The 18,447-nt window shown below is 43.7% G+C and overlaps 1 protein-coding gene and 1 non-coding gene across 3 annotated transcripts in view; one reads left to right on the top strand and one right to left on the bottom strand.

The window, feature by feature from the left end:
• Window positions 1-18,447, top strand: part of CLIC5 (chloride intracellular channel 5) — a 167,174-nt gene that overhangs the window by 37,529 nt on the left and 111,198 nt on the right. The window contains exon 1 of one of the 2 annotated variants that reach the window (XM_081519639.1): window positions 15,537-15,931. The exons of the other annotated variant lie outside the window; for it this stretch is intronic. Within the exon in view, the coding sequence (XP_081375765.1) occupies window positions 15,869-15,931 (63 nt within the window). The 5' untranslated portion in view covers window positions 15,537-15,868. Of the gene's footprint in view, window positions 1-15,536; window positions 15,932-18,447 lie in introns of those variants that run through there. 2 annotated transcript variants of the gene reach the window in all.
• Window positions 11,868-11,976, bottom strand: LOC145519296 (U6 spliceosomal RNA). Its single transcript, XR_014063707.1, has one exon. It is a non-coding gene; the product is annotated as a U6 spliceosomal RNA (small nuclear RNA).

Genomic DNA, 18,447 nt, shown 5'->3' with positions numbered 1-18,447 from the left:
TGGCCCCATGCCCCTCGTGGGAGCCTAGACTTTGTGCTATGTATTGCCATCAACCTGCGTTGTCCTTTGGAAATGCAAGCGTGATGGGCCTGAGCCATTGGCTAAGTTCCTGTGTGCTGATGTGCTAAGAAGGGCAGTGGGAGGGTCTCCAGATGGGTTCATCCAGTGACCAAAGGGAAGTAAGATCGGCCACTGGGATGGTGTCTGTGGGGGACGAGGGTCCCGAATCCAGGGCAAGGCTCTAGAGGAGGGAATTGGCTTCCCAAAGACAAACGTAAGGGACGAGGGACCCACATGGCCAGAGGGAGCTCTGACAGTCTCCTGACATGCCTGGAAAAAAAAAAAATTCAAGCAATGTACAAAGCAAAAATTGTAAAAAGTGAAAAGGAAAAATTTCTCCCTCATCTCACTGTTCTTAAATAATCACTTTAGTTTTGTGTGTAGCCTTCCAGACAATAATGTAATATAAAATGACACATATTTTTACAAAAACAAAACAAATACATGCACTCTTCCACAATTTGTTACCTTTTTCTATTTAACAACATATCTTAGACTTCGTTCCCTGTCACACTATCTACGTCTTTTCTGTGGATGCAGCAACATGTATCCGATCTCCTTCTGGTGGACATTTAGTTTGCTTCCAGTTTTTCCGTAGTTCAGATAATGATGCAATGAACATCTTTGAATCGACACTGTTTACTCACAGAAGAATTTCCTATCAATGGCCCTGTTGGGTCTTTATATGACTCAAATTTGTTTTCAAGTTTGATGGATAACAGGCACACCAAAAAGATTGTACCAGTTTATACTCCCTACTCAGACTGCATATTTACCAACAATTTTTATTGTGAGTCTTTAAAACATTTTATTAACTGAATAAGAGAAAAAAAATCACTCGGTGCAATTTCCATTTCTCAGCTAAGTCATAGGCCTTTTCCTGTATTTATTAGTTCCCTGGTTCCTGTTTCTGTGAACGAACTGTTCATATTTTCTACCCAGAGTCAAGGCTCACCTCAGTTTTCACATATTGTGTTTTCTTATTTTCACTATTGCATCTGTTGACAAAGAGTAAATACTCATGTGCTGAAAAGAGAAATTGTCACGGAGAAGGTGAGGGGCAAGGGAGCCCTTTTCCACGTAATCAAGATATCAGGGACTTCCCTGGAGGTCCAGTGGTAAAGAACCCGCCTGACAATGCAGGGGACATGGGTTCAGTCCCTGGTTTGGAAAGATTCCACACGCGAGGGAACAACGAGGTTTGTGTACCACAACTCCTGAGGCTTCGCTCTAGAAACCACGCTCTGCAACAAGAGAAGCCACTGCGTTGAGAAGCCTGCACACCACAACTAGAGAGTAGCCTCTACTCACACTGCATCTAGAGAAAACCTGTGCGCAGCAACAAAGACCCAGCGCAGAGCAGCCAAAAATAAATAAACACAAATCAGAAAACCAACAGCTCAGTATTTAAAAAGCACTGTTTATATTACTTAAGGTGTAAGGCCATTAAGAACCCAAGGAACATCTTATATTCTGCAGAGCGCAGTGATGCCAGAAAATACAATCTAATAAGGATTTGTTGAACAAATGGACAGATAGATCCAGACATAAGCCACATGCTGGGCATGAGGAAACAAAGATAAGAAACAAGGAAACAAAGATTAAGAAACATCACCCTGCTTTCTGAAACTTTAAGATTTGTTGGGACTGTGCATGTGTAAGGTGCTAAGTAAGATGATGGGAACAATACAAACAGTGATGAACAGAAGGATGAGATTTTCCCTGTACTTGAAGATCTTAGCTCTAGGGGGCAACAGACGCATAAATAGTTTCAATGGAGTAGAACAAGAAGAGAGATTTACATAATGGGTTACAGAAGCACAAGTTGAAGGATGAAAAAGAGTTTGCTGCATGAAGAAATGTACAAAAGTAATAAGAAATGGGAGACAGGAGATAGCAGGGTGTGTATGTAGGAAATCAACCATCGTAGGCTTCCCAGAATCTTTAGGGCCTGAGGCCAGTTGAGTCCAGATGGGCAGGCAGGTCATAATCCATCACATTCTGGTCTACACTGAGCCCCTGGAGCAAAGGCTGGTGTGACCCTATAGGCCTTGTAGATGGCTCACTCCAGCACTGGAAGGAGGATGGACTTGAGGGCAAGGTGGGTGGCTGGCCAAGGTGGAGCTCACTTAGGAATATTCTATAACTGTTCAGGCAGGAGGCAATGCAGCCGTGGCCATGTAAATGAAAAGTGGAGAGATTTGAGAGTAGGGACTCAGTGACTAATTGGATTTGGGATGATGGAGGAATTAAACAAAAATATGGGCTTGGTTTCTGGTTTGGGTGACTGGATAGATGATGATGTCACCAGCCAGGAAAGAAAATACAGGATAAGGAGAGGCTTGGGGAAAGATTATTTGTGTGATGTTTTGGAAATGTTGACTTTAAGGAAACTGGGACGCCCATGGGATTTACGTAGCACAGTTAAATGTTAGCATGAGGCTGTCAGAGATGAGATAAAGGCAGAGAGCTCAGATCTGGGAATGAATGAAGGAACCCTGGAAGGATAGGATGGATAGCCTTGGAGTTCACACTAGAGACCTTCATGACCTTCACCCATGATTCACCCATAACCAGGCATCACTCCTGGAAGTTCATTGTCCCTCTGACAGCCCATCACACTGCAGATCTAAAGTGAATTTGGTTCCAGATCCTTGAAGCTCTTTTCCTTTCTTAAAAGAGTGGAGGAAGCTTAGTGGCGCATTCTTTGCTGTTGAAAGAGAATGAGCTGCTCGTGGGTCCCTGCTCAAGTTTCTTTCCCCAGAGCTCAATTCTGCAGCCCAGCAGCAGGTTGCTCCTGGTGAAAGGAAAATTGGGGTTCTCTTTTGTTGTGAGATGATAGGCTCCCCTGAGTAACAAGATTGGGAATGGATGGCTTTTAGCCCTCGCCTGTCAACTGTATCTGCATGAATTAATTTCTTGTTGAATATTTGCTAGTTTGAATGACTTAGAGCCTGACTTCAGGGGGGACATTGTATGGGATAGAGACGTCAGAGCACATCAGAGAGTCCCAGGGGCCAGTGCTGTCTTGGCTGTGCTGCAGTGCAGGCAATTTGCATGACTTACCTGTTTGGATCCGAGTTTCCTGATCACGTTAAAATGGGGATAATAAGAAACATACCTATTCTACTTTTCCTGACTACTGGTATGATAAAATAAGAAATGTTTTTCGAGGACCCATGCAAATGTTATTGTTTGACGATGCCTGAGGGATGGCTAGCACTGAGTAGGTCTCCGTCCACAGTCACCAAATAAACTGCAGTAACTACACTCATTCATTTGCTCCTTAACCAATTCATTTACTCAACAAATACCGTTTGAGTACCTGTTCTGTGTGAGGGTCTGTGCTCATTGCTGGTGAAAAGAAGAGAATGAACACCATGAAAAGATATGGATAACATTCAGTATAAGAAGCCAATCTGAAAAGGCTGCTGTATATTGTGTGATTCCATCTACATGACATTTCTGGAAAATGCAAAATGATAGAGACGATCAAAAGATCTGTGGTTCCCAGAGGCTCGGGAGGAGGAAGGGATGAATAGGCGGAACACAGAGGATGCTTAGGGCATTGAGACTATTCTGTATGATACTACTGTGGTGGATATATGTCTTCATATACTTGTTAAAACCAGTAGAATGTACCACACCAGGAATGCACCCTAATGGCAGCTATGGGCTCTGGGTAATAATGATGATCCATGTAGCATCTCTGATTGTAACAAATGCACCACTCTGGCATGGGATGCTGACAATGGGGAAGGCTGTGTGGGAGTTGGGGCAAGGAGTATATGGAAACTCTATACTTAGTGCTCAGTTTTTTAGTCAACATAAAAGTGATTTTAAAAAGTCAGTTCAGTCGCTCAGTCGTGTTTGACTCTTTGTGGCCCCATGGACTGTAGCACGCCATGCTTCCCTGTCCATCACCAACTCCCAGAGCCTACTCCAACTCATGCCATCCAACCATCTCATCCTCTGTCGTCCCCTTCTCCTCCTGCCATCAATCTTTCCCAGCATCAGGGTCTTTTCCAATGAGTCAGTTCTTCACATCAGGTGGCCAAAGTATTGGAGTTTCAGCTCCAGCATCAGTCCTTCCAATGAATATTCAGGATTGATTTCTTTTAGGATGGACTGGTTGGATCTCCTTGTGGTCCAAGGGACACTCAAGAGTCTTCTCCAACTCCACAGTTCAAAAGCATCAACTCTTTGGCACTCAGCTTTCTTTATAGCCCAACTCTCACATCCATACATGACTACTGGAAAAACCATAGCTTTGACTAGACAGACCTTTGTTGGCAAAGTAATAGCTCCGCTTTTTAATATGCTGTCTAGGTTGGTCATAACTTTTCTTCCAAGGAGCAAGTGTCTTTTAATTTCATGGCTGCAGTCGCCATCTTCAGTGATTTTGGAGCCCCCCAAAATAAAGTCTGTCACTGTTTCCATTGTTTTCTCATCTATTTGCAAAGAGATCTTCAAATGTCAACAGAGGAGAAGTGTAGCTATGTGTGCACAGTGGGAGCGAGTTTCTTCCCTTTATATTCTTCTGACATTTTGTCTTTATCTGTGACAGGTGCATGCAGAGGGTCAGCACTGTTTATTACACAGACAGGACGCCCTTCAGCCTTATTCACAGCAGGGTAAATGATCACCCAGTGATGAGCAGCTCCACCTGCTGGGAGTCTCCCAGGATGGGGGTTAAGGGGTGCTGAGCGGTTTCAGCATCCACTTGGCTGGATGCACACCATCCCTGCGACCAGATGGAAGGAGCGGAGGAGTTGGCCTTGACTGGTGAACGTGGCTAGGCCATTTTGGCGTGGCTGTTTTGTATCCCTCTGCCCTTTAATTTGATTACTTCCCATGGGGAGCCGGGTGTGGTGAGGAAGACAGAAGTTAGGTCAGCATTTGTCCCTTTGGGCTCTAAACATTGGGAGGCATTAAGTCTGGTGTCTAGTGACGTAATAACCCTGTGCTGTGGAGGACCAGTGACTGGGTCCGTATTCAGCTCTGTTTACTCAGAGACTTGATTTTATGAGAGGAAGAAGTAACAATGGTTGAGTTTACAAGATTCCAAAAGAACAAAGTTAAAAAAAAAAAAAAAAAGAATGAGTTTCACTGTAATTAAATCAATTTCAATGCATTTTTCTGAAAACATAAAATCAGTTAGATAAAATATCAGCTTTTAGAAGTGGGTTTGCCATCTTCCCCATGTCCTAGCCTGGTATGCATGTGTGCATGCTAAGCCACTTCTGTTGTGTCTCACTCTTTGCAACCCTACAGACTACAGCCTGCAAGGCTCCTCTGTCCATGAGATTCTCCAGGCAAGAATACTGGAGTGGGCTGCCATGTCCTCCTAAAGGGGATCTTCCCGACCCAGGTATCAAACCTGTGTCTCTTATTCCTCTTGTATTGGCAGGTGGATTCTTTACCACTCTGGCCACCTGAGAAGCCCCCTAGCCTAGTATAGATGCATCCAGTGAGCAGAACCAAGTAGGAGGGATCTTGAGGTGAAAAATGGATATTGCAAAGGTGTCTTAATGTCTGTCTCTCGTATAGTGTATTTCAAACCTTTCCAAAGTGTATTTAACTGAGGAAATTATGCATCATTACAGAGCAATACAGACAATGATTGGCTGCAAATTCAATATGTAGTTGATGGAGCTGTCATTATTTCTTTGTGCTAGAACTTTGCACTGAGTGAAAATCTCTGGGCAGATTTTCTACTACAAGATATTGAAATTACAAAGGTTGCGTAATGTAATTACTGGGAAAAGATGAAAATGTGACCCCACCATATTATACAGGGATAGCATGGAGAATTTCAAACTAGACCTTCAGTTCCTCAGCATTAAATGCTTTGTTCTCTCTTCCTCAGGGCCCTCACGCATTCTGTTCCTTTCTCTCTTCCCTTCAGTCTTCACATGACTGGCCCCTTTTTATCAATCACATCTAGGCTTAAATGTCACCTCCCATAGAGGCCTACTTCAGGGACACTTTACAAAAGAGACTCCCTCATTCCTCACTGTTATTCTTCAGCATTGTAACCCAGATAATATTGATCAATTTTTACTACTATTCATCTATTTATTGTTTATATGTTTACTCCACTTCCCACCATGAATTGCAAGACCCACCAGGTGAGGGCTATGATCAACTGTTCTGTTCCCCAAGGTACATCCAGTGTTTCCAAGAGTATTTGGTGTCTAATAAGCAGTCAATAGATAAAGGAACATGAAAATGAGAAAGTAACCCTGGCTGTGAATATTTCAATGGAAGAGGACTCATTTGTGAAGCAACTGGTAAAGATTCAAGTGCTGTCTGGTCACAAAAATGTAGACAATGAGCATCTTTTCTCAATTTTATCAGATCTACTTCAACTCTATGTTCCTTGGGTTCCCTGGTGACTCAACAGTAAAGAATTCACCTGCCTATGAAGGAGACATGGGTTCGATCCCTGGGTCAGGAAGATCCTCTGGAGGAGGAAATGACAATCCACTGGAGTATTCTTTCCTAGGAAATCCCATGGACAGAGGAACCTAGCTGGCTATAGTACCAAAAGAGTCAGACACAAACGTAGCAACTGAATAACAACAACAAAAACACATTGTATCTATTCAACTAGAAGGGCTGAGAAATGGGAACATCCCCTACACACACCTACACTTGTTTTAGGCACTGTGAGTTCTCTGGGACGGAGGATGGGTCTTTTTAAAAAATGTATCCCCAGTATTGAAGGCAATGCCTGGCACAGAAAGGCCAGCAAGGGCATATTTGCTGAATTTAACTAAAGTGAGATATTTGAAGTGCTTTCTGCCTTCTTCCTGGAAGAAGGAAATTGAAACAATTCAAGGTAATACTCTCTGATTTTTCTGTCCAAGCTTTGTGAGAGTAGGGTTAATCTTCCTGGCAGATTATAAAAGATTGCACAATTGGAGAAAATATATGACAAAAATACAATTAAATCTTCCTCTCTGAATATAGATTAAAGAGAATCACTTATTATTGTGCTGCAGAAATACATTTCTTCTGTACCTGCTTAGCTGTGACCAGGTAATAATGCACAGAAATATTACGTTCTATTTCTCTGATTTCCTAAAGTAGAGAGAGATACAAGGAAATATATGGGAAGAAAGAAAATACTCATATACACATACATTCCTAGAATTCTAGGAGAGGAACTGACTTTTATTGCTTCCCACTTTTAAGACAGATGATGTTTAAAATAATAGTGTTATTTGTTCAGTCATGTCTGACTCTTTGTGACCCCATAGATTATAGCCCACCAGGATCCTCTAGCCATGGGATTTTCCAGGCAAGAATACTGGAGTGGGTTGCCACGCCCTTCTCCAGGGGATCTTCATAACCCAGGGATCAAACCTGGATCTCCCAAGAATACTGGAGTGTGTTGCCATTTCTGCCTCCAGGGCGTCTTCCTAACCCAGGGATGGACCCCACAGCTCCTGCATTTCCTGCATTGCAGGCAAATTCTTTATCTGCAAAGCCATCAGGGAGATCCTTAAAGATAATAATAGCAATTCAATTTGATCAATTCTGCCTATTTCCAAGAAAGAATTTGTAATTTTCTCAATAATATACTTTGCCTTTCGGAAAATAATTCTTGATGTAGCTTAAAGAGTTGATACGATGACAAGGAGACAATCGGATAAAGAATGCAGGCCATCGAGCATTCAGGGTAATTACAGGGCACAGATTCCATTCTTTACCTGGGAGCATTGCTTTCTGAATGTTCTAGTAGCTGATCTTCAGCCTTCACTTCCAAATGGGGCATTTACTTCCTTTTTCTGTCTCTGTTTCTCTCTTCCTCTCTCACGTTCCTATGCATTTAAATACAATAATAAAATATTTAAATAGTGCTTAGTTATTGAGGTCACTTAAAGTAGACATTGGGAGTCAAGAAGACCTAGATTCAAACCCCAGCTCTGGAGCTTTTTGGTTGGCTTCCTGACTAATCTAAGTGTATCTGCTTAAAATGGAGTACTGATGGCAGCTATCTTGTTAAGTGAAAAATCAAGTGAGAAATTGACTGTGAAATGTAGCCCTGCCTTATATACAAAAGAGCTCTTTTGTCCTTGGTTTATGTGTCAGTCAGTATGTTGGCTGCATTATGTATATTCATAAATAGTATTATTTAAACTTTACATCAGGGTCTTTTCCAAGGAATTGGTGCTTTGCATCAGGTGGCCAAAGTATTGGAGTTTCAGCATCAGTCCTTCCAATGAATGGGTATTTTTTATTCTTGGTCAATTCTTGGTCCCTGTTTCTTTTTTCAGCTTATGTCTGTGTGTCTCTTACGGTTCCAGAGACCCCAAATCCAGTCATTCCTTATCTAAGATCAGCCAGTCACTGATCCTACCAATTCTATAAGCCATTTCTAAATCTCTATCAGCATTTCAACCTCGTCCAACCACATCATACTTCACGTACTTAGTAAATCCTGGTGGTTAAGAAAATAGGCTTTAATGATGGAGACCTGGGTCAGAGTACCAGCTATGGTGTTTATAATTATTTCTGTGACCTTGGGCAAGTTCCTCACCTCTTTAAGTCTTTGCTTCCTCATTTGAGAAATGAGACTAATAGTACCTGCTTTCGGTTATTATGAAGATGAAGTGAGCTGATAAGGGATTTAGAGTCCTCACACATGGTGGTCTCTTAGTAAATGTTAACTAGTATTACTGTTAACAGAATCCTTTCCTGTGATTCAGCTCAAAATTAGAATACTTATAAAGACTCCACACAGTAAGACCCATTTCACTAAAGTCAGTCTTTGCATAATACGAACAGAAGTCCAAGAGGAGAAAGAGGCTGTGAATAAAAGAGGTGCCAGTCATTTATTTGGGCTTCCCTGGTGGCTCAGATGGTAAAGAATCTGCCTGCAAGGCAGGAGACCCGGGTTTGATCCCTGGGTTGGGAAGATCCCCTGGAGAAGGGAATGGCAATCCAATCCAGTATTCTTGCCTGGAGAATTCCATGGACAGAGGAGCCTGGCAAACTACAGTCTGTTTGGTCACAGAGAGTCAGACACAACTGAGCGGCTAAAAGAAAAATACACAGTTGTTTATTAACTGATTCCATCGGCCATTATTTAATGAGCATGTACACTGTACTGGGAATATTACCAGTTTGTTTGCAAGTTTATAACAAGGGGCCATTATGTTCTGTGAGTAGTGCAAAAGAGACACGAAAGAGGATTCTTGTCTTCAAGGAGCTTTCATTGTTGTTAGAAAGACTTAACCCATGAGGGAATTCCATGAAGGAACAGTGCAAATGCTAAGACTGCTCATTGCTCACATACACTGCATATTCTCAAAGGATTCTAGAAAGAGCATGGCATCCCTAAAACCCTGGTGGAAGGATGAGCAATGAGTGAACCAATGGGATAAATGACAGTTGTCGACAAGGGCTCTTGGCTTCAGTCCAGCCTACGCCCTGGCCTCTCCCTTTGCTGAGCACAGGTACCAGACTTCTGTGAGGACAAAGATCACTGGCAATGTTGGGCACACCCAAATGTTAGTTTATAAAGGAACAGAACTAGGAACCCACCCCTTCCTCCTCATAGCCCAACCTGTGACCTCATGCAAGTGGAAGGACTCACCACTCTCTGGCTACACTCACTTGGTCCTCCCACAAGGACACAATATGACTGGTGCTTTTAGCAGCTGTCATCAAAATCTGCCAGTCCCCTCAGTTTGAAACTGAAGCCCTTGAGATTGTCCAAAAAATCCTCTGTAGAGAATGTAAGGGTGAAACAAACCAATTCCTACATAAATAGCTATCTTAAGCAGAAAGAGTGGATTCAACAAAATATCATTAGGTACCTAAAGGTTCGATCTTGAAACTAATGATATACCTTGCCTTTGGGTAAGATATTGATATCCTTATAAGGCTAATCATTGTTTCATAATATATACACTTTTTCTCTTGTAAACACAGCTAGAAGTTTATTAATTGTGTTGATCTTTCACAACATTTTTGGCACCAGGGACTGGTTTCATGGAAGACAATTTTTCTATGGACCAGGGGTGGAGGTGGGGTTCCCTGATTTTCTTGCTTTGTGTTTAGCTGGTTATTCTTTTCTAATTTTTTAAGATAGAAGCTTAGATTATTGATTTGAAACCTTTATTCTTTTCTAAAAAGAACACTTCTCATATAAATTTCTTCCTAAGTACTGCATTACCTGAATCTCACAAATTTTGATAGATTCTATATTCATTTGTGAGCTTCCCTGGTGGCTCAGTGGTAAAGAACCCACCTCCCAATGCAGGAGACCCAGGTTCGATTCCCGGGTCGAGAAGATCCCCTGGAGGAGGAGAAGGCACCCCACTTCAGTATTCTTGCCTGGAAAATCCCATGGACAGAGGAGCCTCGTGGGCTACCGTCCATAGAGTGACAAAGAGTCTGACATGACTTGAGCAACTGAGCAGCAGCAGCGTTCATTGGTCTTTACTTCAAAATATTTTCTAATTATTTTTGAGGCTTCTTAACCAGTAAATTTCTTGAAGTGTATTGCTTAATTTTCAAACATTTAGGGGCTTGCCATATATCTTCAGTATTGATCTGATTGATTATTTTATGGCCAGAGAATATATGTGGTAAGATTTCATTCTTTTAAAAAGATTAAGGTTTGTTTTGTAACCCAGAATATGGTCTATTCTGGTGACTGACCTGTGTGTACTTGCAAATGGTGTGTATTCTGTTGTGTGGGAGTGTGTATTAGGTCAAATTGTTTGATGGTATTATTTTTATGTCTTCTATACTCTTGCTGACTTTTTGTCTTCTGCTATCAGTTTCTAACAGAGGAGGGTTTTAGTCTCCAAATGCAAATGCATGTTTGTCTTTTTCCTCTTTCAGTTTTATCACTTTTGCTTTATATATCTTGAAGCTCTGTTATTAGGTACATAAACACTTAGCGTTGTTATAGCTTTTGATGACTTGACTCTTTTATCATTATGTAATATTACTCTTTATCCATGATGAGTTCCTTTTTCTGGAGTCTATTTTGTTTGGTGTTAATATAGTGACTTTCTTTTGCTTAGCAGTTGCATGGTATTTTTTCCCATCTTCTTACATTTGAAGTGAGATTCTGTAACAGCATATAGTTGGATCTTGGTTGGCTTGTTTTTTATCCAATCCAAAAATCTCCAGCTTTTTAAAAGTATTTATTTATTTGGCTGGGTTGTCAGGTCTTAGTTGCAGCACATGGGATCTTTCTTGTGTCATGTGGGGTCTTTCTTTGCAGCATACAGATTCTCTAGTTGTGGTGTGTGGGCCCCAGGGTTCATGTGCTGCTGTTCATGGGCCCAGCTGCCTGCAGCACATGGGATCCTCTCTGACCAGGGATCAAATCCACATCCCCTGCATTACAAGGCAGACTCTTAACCTCTGGACCACCAGGGAAATCCCCATTCTCCAGCTTTTAGATGTGTTTAGACCATTTACATTTAAGTATTGAAATGGTTAGATTTAAGTGTGCCATTGTATGATTTGTTTTCTGTTTGCTTTGTCTTTCCTTTTAGATTATTTGAGTATTTCTTGCCATTACACTTTAACTTACATATTGTTTTTTTTTAAACCATATCTCTTTGTGTAAGTTTTACAGCTGTTGCTTAGGAGTGGTTACCATATGCATACGTGACTTTTCTTAATCTGCTTCGAGTTCACAGTTTTCCACTTCAAGTGAAGCATAGAGATATTACAGCTATATAAATTCCTTTGCCTTCACGTTTATGTCATATCATTGAATCTGAATATATTGAAAACCCAGTCAGATATAGTTTTTTATTTTAACAATCATACAAAAATATGAGTGTTACATAGACGTGCATGTCATTCTTTCATTGGGGCCATTCTCATCTTCACGGTGTCATTCCAGTTTTAGTGTATACATGCTGCTAAAGTGAGCATTGAGTATGTTTTTGAAGTGTTTTTGAAGTGTTTTTTTGCCTAATAAGGATTTATCCGAAACTTGCAACAAGTTTGTGAAACTATGATTACTAGAAGTACAGTCTATATGATCAGGGAAGTGCTTTTCTCTGAAGACAGTTAGAATTGCCTAACCAATTATGCTTTGATGTAAAAGGGTAGTCATTTTATTAAAAAAACAAAAAAAAAAGAAGTCTTTTTATTGTGAAATGAAGCAGAATGTGGAATTAAAAACTAGAAATATGCCAGAAGTATTTTATAACCAGAGCAGAATTTTTTTTTTGTTAAGTGGAAGTTTATAATATAAAAGCTATCAGTTATCTACAGGGATGTCCAAGTGGGAGATATCTAGAAATTAAAAGGAAATTTTTCCATTTTTCAGTAGATGGTAGATATTTGGAGAAGATGAAATAAAAGCTAACTCTCAGACTTCTTTGGAGGTCCAGTGGAAGAGAATTCTCCTGCCAAGGCAGGGGGACACAAATTCGATCCTTGGCCCGAGAAGGTCCCACATGTCTTGGGGCAACTAAGCCCGTGGACCACAACTTCTGAGCCTGCGTGCTGCAACTACTGAAGCCCATGCACCTAGAGACTGTGCTCTGCAACAAGAGAAGCCACCACGATGAGAAGCCCAGGTAGCGCAAGGAAAAGTAACTCCCGCTCACTACAACTAGAGAAAGCCCCTGCACAGCAACAAAGACCCACTGCAGCCAAAATTAAAATAAATAATGTGCTTTTTTTTTTAAAAAAAACTAACTCTGCTAGGTTTGGGATTAGGGGGAAATAGAGGTCATACCATATATTGTTAAGCTCATAGCCAAGAAAATAACCACATGTGTAAAGCATCTTCATTCGGAAAAAAAAAAAAGTCCTCAAAGTCACTTTAGCATAAAATTTCATTTATCTCTGTCAATTACTGTTGCAAATATTGTCCACAGTCCAGAATAGGAAAGTGATGAGTCTGTGTGGCATGCAGTGAAAGTAGCAGTCTCCCTCTGTAACCTTGTCTTTCCCAGAGTATGCAGTCACTGGCTTGGAATGTACAGCTGTGAAGGTGACAGCTAAAGGCTTTGGTGATGTAACCCTGAAACCGAGGAGGAGAGCAATTAAGCCTCACCTTGATTAAGCTGTAGGGTACCATGAGAGTTGCAAAAGTTGGGCTTGGTGTCTGTTCTTCAGTGAGCAGGAGACATTTGCACTTGGAGTTTATAGGGAAACAACATGTCATAAATGGTGGTCAGGACACCTTGCCATCTTCTCTGCCGATCAGATGCCTGCCATTCAGGAAGTTGCAGCTGTATGAGATCTGCTTTATGAGATCTTTCTTTCTGGCCACTCCAACGGTGATGAATAATCTCTCGACAAGCTGACTTACATAGCCCTTTCATCTACCCAATTCATGTGGCAGTCTGAGTTTTTCTTTACATGGGCATAGTCTCCTGAAATAGACTTTAATCTCCATTAAGACCAGCGCAGTGCCTTTGTTTCCCAAAGTGCCTTACCCAGCGTGTAGGAAGTTTGAGAGAGGCGATTAGAGTAGTTGAGAGCATAGGTTAGTCTGTCTGGGTTCAAATCCTGATTCCACCACTTCCTAGCTGAATGACTAGGGGCAAATCGCTTAAATATTAATAAATATGCCTCAGTTTCCCCACTTGTAAGATTGGGACAATAACACTATCTATAAAGATGAAATAAGTTAAGACATGTAGAGTGTTTAGCATTTTTTGCCTGGTACCTAATAAGTACTGTTACTTATTTTTATTAAGTGATTAATTTTTTCTTAGAAAGTCATGGAACAAATATGTATTTGTAAGTCAGGCAGGACAGAGCACAGACAGGATCAGCTAGAGAAGGCAAAGAGCACAAACAGAAGTTGACCAGATTCCGGATACAAAAGACTTAGCACCTGCTTTTAAAAGAAATGGAGGGTGGGAATGTAAATTAGTACAGCCACATTGGAAAACCAGCTGGCAGTGTTTACTCGGGAAGAACATTCTAATGCTCTAGAAACAAGCAATCCCATTCCTGAATATATAGCCAACAAAAAGTGTCCACGTATTGTGAAAGGGTGTTTGATAGAATGTTCATAGCAGCCCCATGGAAGGTATTAACTGAAAACTAAGCAAACATTCATCAGAAGGAGAATGGATAAATAACTTGTGGCAACAAAAATGGGTGGTTTCCAACTACACACTGCAGAATGGATAAATCTCACCAACGTAGTGGTGAACACAAAGGAAGCCAGACGCCAAGGAGTATAAGCAAAGTAAGATTCCAGGCAAAACTAACCTGTGCTGTTATTACAAGTTAGGATAATAAGTTAACCCCAGGTGGGTGACAGCCGTGAGAGGGAGGAGAGCTAGAGAGGAGAGACCAGAATGAGCTTCTGGGCGAGCAGCTAACATTTTACTGCTTCCTCTGGTGCTGGTTTCATGGATGAGTGCAGACAGTGAAAATATGTTGAACTGTCCACTTATGATATGCATATTTTTCCATATGCCTATTCAGTTCGGTTCAGTGGCTCAGTCGTGTTGGACTCTTTGTGACCCCATGGACTGCAGCACGCCAGGCTTCCCTGTCCATGACCAACTCCCAGAGCCTAGTCAAACTCATGTCCATCGAGTCGGTGATGCCATCCAACCATCTCATCCTCTGTCCTCCCCTTCTCCTCCCGCCTTCAATATTTCCCAGCATCAGGGTCTTTTCATTGAGTCAGTTCTTTGCATCAGGTGGCCAAAGTAGACGGACTGTACAGTCCATGGTATTCTCCAGGCCAGAATACTGGAGTGGGTAGCCTTTCCCTTCTCCAGGGGATCTTCCTGACCCAGGAATGGGACCCAGGTCTCCCGCATTGCAGGCGGATTCTTTACCAGATGAGCCACAAGGGAAGCCCATATGCATATTATATGTCATTAAAAAAGAGAAGAGAAATAAAATAAAACTAGAAAACAAAGAAGAAAAAAAAAAAAGAGGAGAAAGCCAAAGAAAAAAACAAAATGAAAGAAAGGGAAAGAAAACCAGCCCAGAGGTTAAAGGACACGGATCCTGACCTGGCAGGCTCACCTCTCTACCTTACACAGCTCCCAGCCCTTCCCTGCCTCCTCCTCCCTCAGCCCTACTCTAACCTATCCCCGCACGAGGATGGCGAAAGCACAGTTTTCAGGGTCCTTCCGTTCTCTGCCCGCTCCCCATGGCTCCTCCCCACTCTGAGCATCCCTAAGGCAGGAAGGGGGTTTCCTAGTGGAAGGGGCTAGTAGGAGAGTTAACTTGGAGGAGCTGATGCTTCGTTAAATGAAACGTAAGGCTTAAAGCCATCTCTTCCTCTCATCCTCCTCTGCCTTGTCTCACACTTCCTCCCCCTCTATCTTTCCCAGAACATCCTCCTATCCCAGCGGTGGTGCTGCGGCGCTGGTCGGCGGCGCGCCCCGCGGGGCCTGGGATGCGGGGCGGGGGCCGCACTCGCCCGGAGCCCCTCCCGCCCGCCGGGTTGACCCCGCCCCGTGGCGCCGGCTATTTTGGGCGCGGGCGGCGGCCGCAGGATCGCCGCCCGGCGCGGATCCTGTGACACCTCCCAGCGCGCGGCACTTGTTGCTCCCGGGACCTGCAGCCCATCACCGAGCCCACCTTTTCCGCCTGGTCCTCTGCCTTCTCCTGCTTCTCTCCTTTCCTTGCGATCGCCCGGGACACCGATCCCTCAGGCACCGCTGTCGCCGGCTGGGGAAATAGATTAAAGAAACTAGATAAATAAACTCCCTCCTCAGGGGGCTCCCCCCCGGGCAGCAGCAGCAGCAGCAGTAGCGGCTGGAGCGCTGGCCCGGGCGCCGCAGAGGTGGCGCCTCCCCGGCCCGGGACGCTGGCCCTGGGCGCCGACGGCATGACGGACGCGGCGACGGCTAACGGGGACGACCGGGACCCCGAGATCGAGCTCTTCGTGAAGGTAGGTCGGCGTCCCAGCGCCGCCGCACCTGCTGCGCCTCCAGCCGGGATCGCGGCTCACGTGCCCCGGCGCCGAGCGCTCTGGGACGCCCGACCCTCCCCAGGGACCGCAGCCTCGCCCTGGCGGTCCCCGGGGTGGCCTTTCTGCAAACCCGAGCCTCGCTTCGGGGCTCCCGAGCGGGATGGAGTCAGGTGCATTCTGGCAGGTGGTTGTCTTCTCCGAGAGTTTGTCAAACCTGCTGCAGGGCCGGCGGTCACCCTGCCTAGGCGCGATTTTGGTTTGTCCTGAAGGGCATCTTCGGGTGCAGGGTGAGGGCAGGAACCTGGCTGGACCCCTTAAGCTTCAGGCAGGGAGGTGAGGGGAAGGAAGAGGGATAAAAGAAAGCATTACTAATAATATCATCTTTGGCAAAGTAGAAATAACATTTCCTAAAACCTCCTTTTTCTCTTTTACTCTATTAAAAGAAAAGCAAAAGGGAACAAAGATGTTTTCTTGTTCTGTGATCTGCAAGGCGGAAAGCAAGCACTCCACTCGCCCACGTTATTATTAGTGTCATAATCGTGTTTCCGCGGGGTTGTATCAGGAAATGCAAAGGGTGACCTGAGGCAGACTGGGAGGAGGGGGCACGGGGCGGGGGGAATTCATTAAGTCGCCTTGCTCTCTGCGCCGAAACAGTCTAACGTCAAAAGCTGCTACACTTCCTTTGCAACCAGGAGGAGGAAGGATGGAGGCTGATGCACCGTTTCCCGGTCCTCCAGTGTAATAAGAAAGAAACATTTGATAGGTCCTCCAGAAGCCGAGAAACCTGAGCGCAGAAGAGTTGTCTCCAGGGCGGTGCAGAGTCGCCAGGACTTGGGGGAGGGGCAGCCGGCAGGCTGCCTGAGCGCTGAGAACTTTCACAAAAGGGGGAAAAAAAACCGAAAAAACAAACACCTTAGAATGCAGTTTCCCTAGAAATATGCAGGTAACTGAGAAGGGAAGAGAACTTGGTGCCTGTCTGGAGCCCCCTGGCTGAATTTAAAAGACATGTATATTTCCCTTTATACATGGGTAAATGTATGGAAATATGCATGCCTTTTAAATTTGTTTTGGTCAAAGGATCCTTATCTACAAACTAATTAAACAAATAGATTTTCGCAGGAAGTGTAAGATCTATATGACCCTGATAGCAACCTTTTGGTCTTTGGTAATTTTTCTTTATTTTATCAAAAAATTATAAACCAGTTGTGACTTATCTTACACCTGAAAAGTACTCTCAGTTGGCCTAGCCTACCACAAAGTTTTGTTAAATATTTCGGCTGGGCTTTACATTTGGGGGGTTATTTTGCAAAATTATGCATAGATATTACATTGGTTTTTTAGTGAGACAACTTTCCTGGACCTATTTCTCTTCCCCCAAATGTGACTTCCGTCACTGTCACCGTCATTTGGTTTCTGGAACCCCACTGGGAAGGATTTTCAGGCTCTCTGGCAGACCCAGGTAATGAAAGAGGTCATGTCCTCCCAGGCTGGGCAGTGTTGGACTCAGCTGGCCAGGGCTGCCCTGACCCCCAGCGTCCAGGCCTGCGGTCTAGAGGGAGCGAATACGGAGAACTTTCACAGAGCAAGGAGTCTTGCTGTTCTTCTTGAAGAAAGCTATTCTAGGACTGTCTCAGATTCCCTGGGAGCAGGTAGTTTCACAGTGTCAAGTTCCTGAAAGCTATTTGAAACACAAATTGACTCTTTTAGAACCAAAAGAGCCCTTTGCCCTGCTCCTAAGTGAGAAGCCCATTCTACCTGCACCTTCTGAGTTTCATGCTGGCAACTTGGAGGCTTTCTCCATTTGTATAAAAAGCTCACTTAGCAGCCCCCAGTGCCCACAAGAATTCTAAAGTACCTGTGTTGTCATTTTTTTTTTTCCTTCCTAAAGGAAAGCAATCCATGAGAACCAGGCAGGCCTTCTTGGTCAGCACAGAAACCAAGTCGATGGGGAACAAACAATCAGGAAAGCTCTTTTGATTCCCCCACCCACCCCCTTTTTGAGCTTCTGGTTAGTAGTGATCCTTTACAAGGGCAAGTAAAGGCTGAAAATAATTGTGAAATAAAGACACTGCCCAGGCAGCCAGCCATGTCCTGACTTATAGAATCAGGTATTTCCATAGTTTATCGTGTCTCGTAGCTGTAGGATTCCCATCAGAAGAAAGGCCTTGTGGAAGGTCTCAGGTATCCGAGGTGATTTCTGCAGGCCCAGAGAGGTTGGTTTCTAGAAAGCCTTCTAGGCAGGCTCTCCTCACCCAGTAAGTGTTGTGATGTGGTCATCTTCAACACTCCCTTGAAGGGACCCCCCCCAACCTGGCCTGTTCCCTGGGAAAAGTGAAAGTTAGTCACTCAGTTGTGTCTGACTCTTTGTGACCCCATGGACTGTAGCCCGCCAGGGATTTTGTAGATCTCCGTCCATGGGATTTTCCAGGCAAGAATACTAGAGTGGGTTGCCATTTCCTTCTCCAGTCCATCTAATATGGTCATGGAGCACTATC

Source organism: Giraffa tippelskirchi, chromosome 8 (assembly GCF_054371585.1).
Source record: "Giraffa tippelskirchi isolate mGirTip1 chromosome 8, T2T-mGirTip1v1.2.pri, whole genome shotgun sequence".
In the NCBI taxonomy this organism is placed as follows: Eukaryota; Metazoa; Chordata; class Mammalia; order Artiodactyla; family Giraffidae; genus Giraffa; species Giraffa tippelskirchi.
The sequence above is the reverse complement of the archived record's forward strand: the minus strand, read 5'-3'. Positions and strand labels throughout refer to the sequence as shown.